Below are 11,968 nucleotides of genomic sequence, written 5' to 3' on the forward strand. Positions count from 1 at the left end.
CAGAAAGTAGCTCATAATATGTTTACAGTGGATTTTTAGGAAACAAAAGCTTGGCAGATTGAAAGAGGATAATTCAAGCTTGCCCTACTACAGCTGCAATGAGTTTAACGTTGTTCAATACAGATCGTAAATGCAATTTGGATCAATGGGATGTCAATGGAGGGCATTGCAACTCTAGATTCATCACATTGTTAAGTGTTGCAAATTGTGGCTAAATGACTCTTAATCAAAGGAATTTCCAAACTGATTCCACTATATGTCAAAGGCCCAATTAATTCCGAAATTAATTATAAAAATCAGACCCATCTGAAGTGAGTGATACTGTACAAGCCCTCCTCCCTGGCCTGTGTGTATCTGTCTGTTAGGCCACACACACACACACACACACACACACACACACACACACACACACACACACACACACACACACACACACACACACACACACACACACTATCTGATTGTATTACACAATGTCGAACATTGCAACTGTATGGAAAGCTTGACTTATTCTCTTTCTATCCTCAAAGTGTTTGTTTCATAAAAATCCACTGTATACATGTTATGAGTTACTTTGTGTCCTTGCAGGTGATTATTTTTCTAAGTGCTGGAGTTTGGAAGTGCTCGTTAGATATCACTCAACTGTCCAGTGTACCACCTGTTTTGAATTAGCACATAATGCAAGAGGCAGCAGGACATTGCTTTACTGAAAACGAGTGCTTCCAAACTCTGAAAAAAAACATGGCCGTGGTCTGCAAAAGGTACATAGGAGTGGTTGCACCACTCAAAAAGACAAAACACCATACAGATATGAACATGAACACCCCTCTACAGTGCTTTGGCACCTTCCCAATCAACAGGATTGCCAACAACACTGCCTCAAATGGGTCTGAGAGGCTAAATGTCATCAAATGGTGTGGCTCCTCAAATGCCGAATAAATAGGCTTGAAAACCACTGAGTTGGACAGTGAGTGGACAGTGAGGACTTCGGTTTCCACTGCAGATTCTTGTAGAAGCTTTTTTTGTTTTTCACCAGCCTGGTAAAAACACTGATGAGTCTAGTCTACTCGATGTCCATGTCAATTAAATGTTACATTACGAGTTATTTATTAAAACAAACGGCTTGTTGCAACAAACACTAGCAGTCACGTGTTGGGAGTTGGCGTGTGTGCGGTTACTTTTTTTTTTTACCAGAAGGTGTGGTGGTGCGACCTGAGGACTTAAATTGCATGCACATGCGCATCCCGTGCACCCCCCCCACCCCCCCTTAGATCACCAGACAGTCCCAGCACGCACCTATATGAAGATTTTGTTGCGGTGTTAAAGCCCCATTCAGACCGAAGAAGCAGAAGCTAGCTTCTGCTTCTTCGTCCCATGTTATCTCTATGCTGAACAGCTTCTGCGTTTAAAAGCTGGAAGAATAGCTTTTTTTTGTTTTTGCTTTTTTTTTTTCTCACCGTACCTTAACTTTAAAGCAGCTTTTAAAAGCTGGAGCTTTAAAAATCTGCGTGTAGCCAATCAGAGCACAGCGTGGTTTGAGGAGGCGGAGTTGAGCTCATTTTACGAAACCAAAAAGCCTTGGAAAAGCTGTCCGAGCCAATTGTCCGCATTAAAAAATAAACTTTTTAAATATGGGCTGTATATGAAATATGAATGGATATTTGGCAAGACCATAGCATATTTTGTGATAGAAATTAAAGTTTATATGAGAAACAAGTTGTCGAAGCGGTGAAAACAGGTTGTGTTCCGTGTGCCGTCGCGAGTGTCACGTTTCTGGGGACAAGTAATCGTGCATTCACCCCCCCCTCCGGTTCTCATCGAAGCTATGGATGGACTACTGAACTGAACTCTCCAGAACGCTATCCGTCGCTTGTGGACTGTTTGTGGACTAAACAGTGCACGCACACACACACGGTTGATAAATTAGCAGATATAGATAGATAGACAAACAACTAAACAATAATAGTTGTGTCGGAGTTTTCCCCAAAACCTTCCCCGAGAAGAGGGGAGGACAGAGCAGCCGCTCTCAGCGCGTTTCTGTGCCGGTCCTCGTGTGTTTTGCTGGACGTTTCCTCGCACTAAAATTAATTGCCCTTGTCGCGGGACCTCGCCCTGAGCACAGGGAGTTGACCACTGGTGTACGCTCCTCGACACCCAGTCTCAATTTAGGGGGTCCTCCGCGGGCCGGGCCACAGGGTCCAGAAGTCGGTCCACTTTCGCTCGAGGTTTCTCCTCGACGACGGGGTCTGGCCGCAGGTCACCCGAGGCACTATCACGGTGGTACAGTGGCGCTAGTAATGTACGTACTACAGGAGTGGGGCCTTGATCATACCTTATATCAGTTGTATGTACCCCCTCTATTTATGCAATATGTTGCCCATGTTTTGTGATTGGTTTGCTGCGTTCTGAATCGATAAACCAATCGCATATAAGATTTATTTGAGGGAATCATTTAAATTGGTCTATTGCGTTCATGTAGGCCTATCGATGAACCTCATACCAAAAGTTGAAAGATAGTAGATAGCCTATATTTATAGATAGATAGAACACGTGTGTGTGTGTGTGTGTGTGTGTGAGAGAGATATTGAGCACCGTGGAGGAGCCGACACGGGGCTCACTTGCGAGCCAGTTCTCTCTCAGTGCCCCTGCAGTAATTACCCCCTCCCGGTTCCCACCGAGGTGAACAACTGAACCCCGTAGCTGTCTCTGACCGTGGACTAAACACACACACGGTTTATAAATGAGCATATATATATATATATAGTCTATAGACAAAGAACTAAAGTCCAGAGTCCCCAGCGCGTCGTATGCACCGTGTGTGTGTGTGTGTGTGTGCTTGAGAGAGATCAATAATTAATAGCCTTTATTATAAAGGCTATTAATTATTGATCTCTCTATGCACATGCATATCATACAACTGATATAAAGTTTATATCAGTAAACGGTGAGGGTCCGTGGGGGTGGTGGAGGAGCGGTCTCCAGTGCCACATATAGCCAACCGAGGTCAGTGACAGACAGACAGCGCCGAGATAGGGGCTCACTTCCACGGGAGATTTGGGACTGAATGTCCGGAAACCGCACGTAAACATAAGCTGTTTTAATTGCTTTTACGACGTGCTGGATATATACAATTGTATTTCTACGGTATGCTCTTTCTAAATCAACATTAACATTACATACAGAGCCGCCATTTAAAAAAATGCCCGGAGGGTTTCGCTCGTGGCCAGCTGGGGGAGAGGAGAGCGGAGTGGGGGGGAGACATGAGCACTGAAGACGGAGGATTGAGATCCCGTCCGTTCGGTTATTTACAAACAAGTTTACCAAGATTATATTATTTATTCATCCATACATAGGTTATGATGTAACTAAATATATAAGTATGTCTCCTCTACAGTCGCTATTTTACATTTTAGACTTTCAAATGCGCATCTGCTCAAACTGCCTGTCTCTCGTCTCAAAGCCAGACAGCCAGTCCAGGCAGCTTGAGTGACAGGTACTTTGTACACGCCCACTTTCTCAAAAAAAAGCTGCGTCTTTTAGATTTCTGCTTCTGCTTTTTAAAGCAGCTTCTTCGGTCTGAACGGAGCTGCTCCGAACGGACCGGATCTCAATCCTCCCCGTCTTCAGCGCTCATGTCTCCCCCCCACTCCGCTCTCCTCTCCCCCAGCTGGCCACGAGCGAAACCCTCCGGGCATTTTTTTAAATGGCGGCTCTGTATGTAATGTTAATGTTGATTTAGAAAGAGCATACCGTAGAAATACAATTGTATATATCCAGCACGTCGTAAAAGCAATTAAAACAGCTTATGTTTACGTGCGATTTCCGGACATTCAGTCCCAAGTCTCCCGTGGAAGGGAGCCCCCATCTCGGCGCTGTCTGTCTGTCACTGACCTCGGCTGGCTATATGTGGCAGTAGCCTAGAGCAGTGTTGCCAACTCTCCAGTGACGGAAGTAGCTAGTGGCTCCTCGAAAAGTCGCTAAAAGTCGCCAGGGGTGGGATATGCGCGCGCGTAGCGCGCGCCGCCCCTAGCGACTTTTTTGCGTCCCTAGCGACTTTTAGGCGCCCCTAGCAACGAAAATATGTAGCCAGCCCAGAAAAACATTTGTCATTTATGTGCACTTAGTTTGTATCATCTCTTCATTTGATAACACATCGTTTAAACTCATTGTAATATAAAAAAAACATACCTCAATTCAACTAATGTTTAGAACGCTATTTTGTTCCGATCCATACAGGAATTAGAAGGTTAATACTTTATGCATCCGAGTGTGTATTTTATTTTTACTAGCAGACTAAACTGAGCTGCCAGTGCTTCCTCCTTTCTTGCTCTGTCGAGCTCGAGGGGCGCGTTCGGAAATACCGCACCGGAGCGCACTCGCCTAGGCAGAGCAAGAAAGGAGGAAGCACTGGTAGACAGTCTGTGCAGTGTGCACATAACCGAGCCGAGGAAGCCACTGAGCCTGCTGTGACCTGTGAGCCAGACCAGACGCGCCGACCACTTTTAGTTTTGCCAATTTAGCGGATTTGAGGCTGAGAAAAAAAAAAAAAAGATTTTATCTCTGGCGCATATCTGGCGCCTGTCAACACGATTTGTCCCCAATTCACCAGGGGAAAAAAGCTAGATTTCTCGCCAGAAGCTTTTCACTAATTCAGTCGCTAGGGGGGTCTGGAAAGAAGCTAAATATGACGACAAATCCGCTAAGTTGGCAACACTGGCCTAGAGTCAGACCGCTCCTCCACCACCCCCACGGACCCTCACCGTTTACACTGACTACAGCATCAGCACATTTAAAGTTTGCTTTTAATTAGCAGATGATGTGAAACATTGTGCCAACTAGTAGTAGGCTATGCATAGTTGCATACTTTAATTACTTAATTAATAATCAATATCACGGTGATATTATCACCGGAACGGAGTCCAGTGCAACGGACATGTGCACATGCATATCATACAACTGATATAAACTTTATATCAGTTGTATGATATGCATGTGCATAGAGAGATCAATAATTAATAGCCTTTATAATAAAGGCTATTAATTATTGATCTCTCTCGCGCACACACACACACGCGGTGCATACGACGCGCTGGGGACTCTGGACTTTAGTTCTTTGTCTATAGACTATATATATATATATATGCTCATTTATAAACCGTGTGTGTGTTTAGTCCACGGTCAGAGACAGCTACGGGGTTCAGTTGTTCACCTCGGTGGGAACCGGGAGGGGGTAATTACTGCAGGGGCACTGAGAGAGAACTGGCTCGCAAGTGAGTCCCGTGTCGGCTCCTCCACCGTCCACGGTGCTCAATATCTCACACACACACACACACACACACACACACACACACACGTGTTCTATCTATCTATAAATAGGCTATCTACTATCTTTCAACTTTTGGTATGAGGTTCATCGATAGGCCTACATGAACACAATAGACCAATTTAAATGATTCCCTCAAATAAATCTTATATGCGATTGGTTTATCGATTCAGAACGCAGCAAACCAATCACAAAACATGGGCAACATATTGCATAAATAGAGGGGGTACATACAACTGATATAAGGTATGATCAAGGCCCCACTCCTGTAGTACGTACATTACTAGCGCCACTGTACCACGGTGATAGTGCCTCGGGTGACCTGCGGCCAGACCCCGTCGTCGAGGAGAAACCTCGAGCGAAAGTGGACCGACTTCTGGACCCTGTGGCCCGGCCCGCGGAGGACCCCCTAAATTGAGACTGGGTGTCGAGGAGCGTACACCAGTGGTCAACTCCCTGTGCTCAGGGCGAGGTCCCGCGACAAGGGCAATTAATTTTAGTGCGAGGAAACGTCCAGCAAAACACACGAGGACCGGCACAGAAACGCGCTGACAGCGGGCTGCTGTTTTTGGGAAAACTCCGACACAATATTGTTTAGTTGTTTGTCTATCTATCTATATCTGCTAATTTATCAACCGTGTGTGTGTGCGTGCACTGTTTAGTCCACAAACAGTCCACAAGCGACGGATAGCGTTCTGGAGAGTTCAGTTCAGTAGTTCATCCATAGCTTCGATGAGAACCGGAGGGGGGGGTGAATGCACGATGACTTGTCCCCAGAAACGTGACACTCGCGACGGCACACGGAACACAACCTGTTTTCACCGCTTCGACAACTTGTTTCTCATATAAACTTTAATTTCTATCACAAAATATGCTATGGTCTTGCCAAATATCCATTCATATTTCATATACAGCCCATATTTAAAAAGTTTATTTTTTAATGCGGACAATTGGCTCGGACAGCTTTTCCAAGGCTTTTTGGTTTCGTAAAATGAGCTCAACTCCGCCTCCTCAAACCACGCTGTGCTCTGATTGGCTACACGCAGATTTTTAAAGCTCCAGCTTTTAAAAGCTGCTTTAAAGTTAAGGTCCGGTGAGAAAAAAAAAAAGCAAAAACAAAAAAAAGCTATTCTTCCAGCTTTTAAACGCAGAAGCTGTTCAGCATAGAGATAACATGGGACCAAGAAGCAGAAGCTAGCTTCTGCTTCTTCAATGTGAACGGAGCTTAAGGCTGGACAATAACCAAGACTTTGCAAGTTTGCATGTTCTTATTCTGAATTTCTACATTTTCAATGTCCACAGCAAATATGGCTGGGGGAATAAGGTCCCTGCTGAACATCTTACATCCAACATGTGAGTTTTGTTTTGTAGCATTTGGTAATTAAGCACAATAATAATAAATATAAGAACAAGCATCCACTTGGACTTTGATTTATATTTTGGGGGCATTTGTATACTTTAACCAGGGATGGAAGCAACAAAAAGGATACTCTTGGAAACAAACATGAGAATGACCACGTAAGTTTGAGTGTGTGATTATTGAGACGCCTCTGTGCATTGTCTACCATTAACCCTTTCTTTCTTCCAATAGTATTCACTAGATGGCGCCATCAGCTTGTCCAAAGTCAGTCTCCAGGATGAGCTCATGGTACTGTATGACAGCAACTGGACATGTATCAGCAAATACATTCAGCTCTAAATGGTAGAATTGACTATTCATTTATATTCTTATTTCATACAGAGATTTGATGGGAAAGCACAAGATCCAAGTAAGTGTTTCTGTGTATTCCATAGATTTACATACATAAATATGTATAATACCAACGGTTCGCAACCTTATCTGGATTAGGGCCAATTTGAAACAAAACAAATCTTGAAAGTAGATCACCCATCTGACCACTTAGTGGGATGCATGCAATTTCAAAGCATGTTCATTTTAATGATAAATCAATCGTGTTCCGGCTTGGATCATTGGAACCAGTGGTGGAAAAAGTACTAAAAATAATCAATGCTGCAATGTAGAAACACTGCAAGTAAATGTCCCGTAATCAACATTTACATTTACTTACACAAGTATGCAGAATGTCCCGTTTCGCTAGGCATCTTATATAAAATGTATTTAAAATCTTTAGATAAAATAAAAAAAAACATTATATATATACCGGTAGTCTATAATGTCATTATCAATAAAACTTAAGTGTTTTGCCAATTAGTTCTAGGGGCTACTTGCAATGTCCTCATGCATGACCTTTTACAAAAAAGGTAAGCATTGCGATGGTTAGTGTAAAGCAGATCAAATCAAACACCTGGCTAGGAGAATGTTTCTATGTAGTTTCTATGTTTATGTGAAGCAGATACAAACACCTGGCTAGCCCTTTGACGCCTGGTGCAACGTATACGTTGTTCTACCCTTGATGCCGGCGCGCTCTCTGTGTCTCAGCTATTGCTATACATGTAGCAACATAACTATTAAAAAAAAGAATTTGAAGGTTTTCAGAAACCTTAGGTCAGGCCCTAGAAGGCGTTCCCAGATTCGGCCTCAGGCATCAATGGGCTAGGACAATGTTTCTATGTAGTTTATATGGTTATGTGAAGCAGACACAAACACCTGGTTGGGACAATGTTTCTATGGTTACCTGGCTGGGACAGTGTTTTGTTGTAGTTTATATGGTTATGTGAAGCAGACACAAACACCTGGTTGGGACAATGTTTCTATGTAGTTTATATGGTTACCTGGCTGGGACAATGTTTTGTTGTAGTTTATATGGTTATGTGAAGCAGATTAATACAAACACCTGGCTGGGACAATGTTTTGTTGTAGTTTATATGGTTATGTGAAGCAGATTACAAACACCTGGCTGGGACAATGTTTTGTTGTAGTTTCAGGACGATGTTACCTGTTCAATTCCACCACTGGCGAACGGCGCTGGCTTTGAGAGGAAAGCTGCGGTCTCCATACTGTGGCAGATGACCTACATTTGAATAAAGGTTAAACCATCTGAGTACTAAGCTATACATTTCCTATTTATCCACATATATGCACATATGTGAACCTGAATATGGCGTATATATGCAGCATAGGGTATATTCTGCATATGTTAATATATAAAAAATAAAACCATAGCAATATTAGACCTTTCATGTCGCGCACCCACTAGAAGGTGCCCACGCACCACATTTGGTTCTATTTGTACAATCTCAGTGTTGGGTGGTCCTTGAAATTAAAAAGTTTGAAAACCACTGAAAGTCCACATACACTCTGACAGCGTGACAAAACCGGTTCCGTATGTGATGGAACAGACTTCAGTTCTTCAATTTTGGATCAGGTTCCTGCGGTTCCGGATCACAACCCAAATGGAGATGGCGTGGCTGAGTGGCTCCAATGTGTATCTTGGACCAGCCTGTCAGTCATCTATGTCTGATGCATAATGATGATGTATGCCAGGGATACTCAAATAGATTTACCTGTGGGCCACATTACAAAAATGGCAAGGGGCCAGGGGCCAGTAGATAAAATTACGACATTAATGATACTTGATAACTTCTCTCTTTCAATTGCTTTATTTTCGCAAAATGTATCAAAGTACAATGTGCATGCACACAATATGTAAATAAATAAATGTGTTACATTTTCTTGCATAAACACAAAGAGCTGTTTCCATAACTGCACAAATTATTGCACACTAGAATTTCGCCCCCCTTCGGAGGGCTCATCCCAGTGTTGTTGCAGCGCAATATGGGAAGAAGGAAATTGCGGGAGTTGACAGACTCCACTTCATGTTTCAGCTGTGTTTTTAAACTCAGTAGTGTGCCCTGCACACAGCGCACACTCGCAATTGCAGCTGGAGGGCGACGCGACACACACACACGCCCACACACACACACACACACACACACACACACACACACACACACACACAGAGCGATGTGTGGATAAATCACTGAGATTTGGGAAATGTGTTCTGAATGGGCCTGAATATATGTGTGTAGGCTGCAACAATGATTTCATAAAGTGTAGTTTAGTTTTGAACAGGCAACTAATGTAGTGATAGATTAATTGAATGGGCCTGAATAGATAGATAGATAGATTTCTTTATTTTTGTGTCATGCACCAAAGGCAAACATTCTGCCTTATTTCCCACGCCCTGCATAAAAAGTCTGCCAAAGCAAAAGTACCTTTCCTAAAACATAATTCCAGTTTTTCATAGTCCTCCAACCAGAAAAAGTCTGCACAGATGGTTGTCATTTTACAAAATAATACATGTGTTAATGCTTCTTATAATGGGCAGTAAAACAAAAGATGATAGATTGAACAAGCAACTAATGTAGTGATTGATTAATTGAATGGGCCTGAATAGATCTGTGTAGGCTGCAACAATTGGCGTGCTTTGTGTAAATGGCCGTCGTGAGGTTCACTGTTCCTTTTTAGATGGACATTCCACAGCGCCAGCGCCATGGGGGAGGGTGGAGGGGCACACACACACACACACACTGGGGCCAGCGTGTAGGCATAGTCTACTGTAGTAAATATAGGCGACTAATAATGTGCATGGAATGGATAGTGCATGAGTGTGCAGGTTCAGCGCACACGCGCAATTGCGATGTATGGATAAATGAAATGATTAAGCAGGCAACATTGAGAAGCATGCAACATGCTCGCACACGCGCAATTGCGATGTATGGATAAATGAAATGATTAAGCACGCAACATTGAGAAGCATGCAACATGCTGTGTGATTACCTGTTTCGGTTCGCGACACACACACAGGGCGATGTATGGATAAATCAAACGAACGATTAAGCAAGCAACATTGAGAAGGATGCAACATGCTGTGTGATTTACCTGTTTGGGTTTGTTTTGCGCGACTGGCTCGCAAATGTTTGGAGGCACGCGTGTATTGAGAAAGTGCGCTGCGTTTTCTTCGTGGCATATTGTGTTTTTGGGGGGGTGATGGCAGAGTATATTTTGTTGGTGGAGTGAGTAGCCTACAGTGCAGTCAGAGAGTAGTTCACAGGTCACACACAGGAGCAGTGAAAGGGGGAGGGGACTTGGGATGGCAGTGTAGAGTAGGCACGACATTGAGGGGATAGAAACCATCCCGGTCGCGTGGTTCATCTAACGCGTGTGTCACTGTGAAGGCCTGGCCCCATTAAGTGAACGTAGTTGGCGACACAGGAGCAGTGAAAGGGGGAGGGGCCTTCGGATGGCAGTGTAGAGTAGGCACGACATTGAGGGGTAGAAACCATCCCGGTCGCGTGGTTGATCTAACGTGTGTGTCACTGTGAAGGACTGGCCCCATGAAGTGAACGTAGTTGGCGTAGTAGACGCCAACATGACGATTTTGACGTAGGCTGTTGAGGTTGAGCAAGAATAGCGTGTTTCAGAAAAGTAATATTTAAACAGTAAATAAGACATTTTTGGCGAATGCAATGTAGTCTATATGTTTTGTGGGAGTGTGCAGGTTTTATTTTGCATAGAGAGATGTGTGGTGGAAGTGTGGTTTGGTCGGAGATAGAGCACGAATGAACGGCCATGTGCTCATGTACCCCCTGTCTATTAGGTCAGAAAAGTAATATTTAAACAGTAAATAAGACATTTTTGGCGAATGCAATGTAGTCTATATGTTTTGTGGGAGTGTGCAGGTTTTATTTTGCATAGAGAGATGTGTGGTGGAAGTGTGGTTTGGTCGGAGATAGAGCACGAATGAACGGCCATGTGCTCATGTACCCCCTGTCTATTAGGTCAGAAAAGTAATATTTAAACAGTAAATAAGACATTTTTGGCGAATGCAATGTAGTCTATATGTTTTGTGGGAGTGTGCAGGTTTTATTTTGCATAGAGAGATGTGTGGTGGAAGTGTGGTTTGGTCGGAGATAGAGCACGAATGAACGGCCATGTGCTCATGTACCCCCTGTCTATTAGGGTAGCAGGATAACATGAGTAGCTGTTATAATAACATAATAACATAACATGAGTAGCTCTTTGCCTGCCTGCCTGCCTGCCTGTCTGTCTGTCTGTCTGTCCATGAGTAGTTATTTGTCTGTCTGTCAATGAGTAGCTGTCTTACTGTCTGCCTGTCTATGAGTAGCTGTCTGCCTGCCTGTCTATGAGTATAGCTGTCTGCCTGCCTGCCTGCCTGTCCAATTGTCCATGAGTAGCTGTCTGTCTGCCTGTCTGAGTAGCTGTCTGCCTGCCTGCCTAATTGTCCATGAGTAGCTGTCTGTCTGCCTGTCTATGAGTAGCTGTCTGCCTGCCTGCCTAATTGTTCATGAGTAGCTGTCTGTCTGCCTGTCTATGAGTAGCTGTCTGCCTTCCTGCCTGTCCAATTGTCCATGAGTAGCTGTCTGTCTGTCTATGAGTAGCTGTCTGCCTGCCTGCCCAATTGTCTATGAGTAGCTGTCTGTCTGTCTATGAGTAGCTGTCTGCCTTCCTGCCTGTCCAATTGTCCATGAGTAGCTGTCTGTCTGTCTGTCTGTCTATGAGTAGCTGTCTGCCTTCCTGCCTGTCCAATTGTCCATGAGTAGCTGTCTGCCTGCCTGTCCAATTCTCCATGAGTAGCTGTCTGTCTGCCTGTCTATGAGTAGCTGTCTGACTGCCTGCCTGTCCAATTCTCCATGAGTAGCTGTCTGTCTGTCTGCCTGTCT

The 11,968-nt window shown here is 44.0% G+C and overlaps 1 protein-coding gene across 1 annotated transcript in view; it reads left to right on the forward strand.

Annotated features, from left to right (window-relative positions):
* Nucleotides 1-8,259, forward strand: part of LOC308333344 (cadherin-related family member 4-like) — a gene marked incomplete at both ends in the record, with an annotated part of 28,944 nt that extends 20,685 nt beyond the window's left edge. The window contains 3 exons of the mRNA XM_080789695.1: nt 6,915-6,971; nt 7,065-7,092; nt 8,204-8,259. Coding sequence (XP_080645821.1) covers nt 6,915-6,971; nt 7,065-7,092; nt 8,204-8,259 — 141 coding nt within the window. The remainder of the gene's footprint in view (nt 1-6,914; nt 6,972-7,064; nt 7,093-8,203) is intronic.
* Nucleotides 8,260-11,968: the final 3,709 nt, after the last annotated feature.

Source organism: Protomyctophum bolini, assembly GCF_963924005.1.
Source record: "Protomyctophum bolini genome assembly, chromosome: 2".
Classification (NCBI taxonomy): domain Eukaryota; kingdom Metazoa; phylum Chordata; class Actinopteri; order Myctophiformes; family Myctophidae; genus Protomyctophum; species Protomyctophum bolini.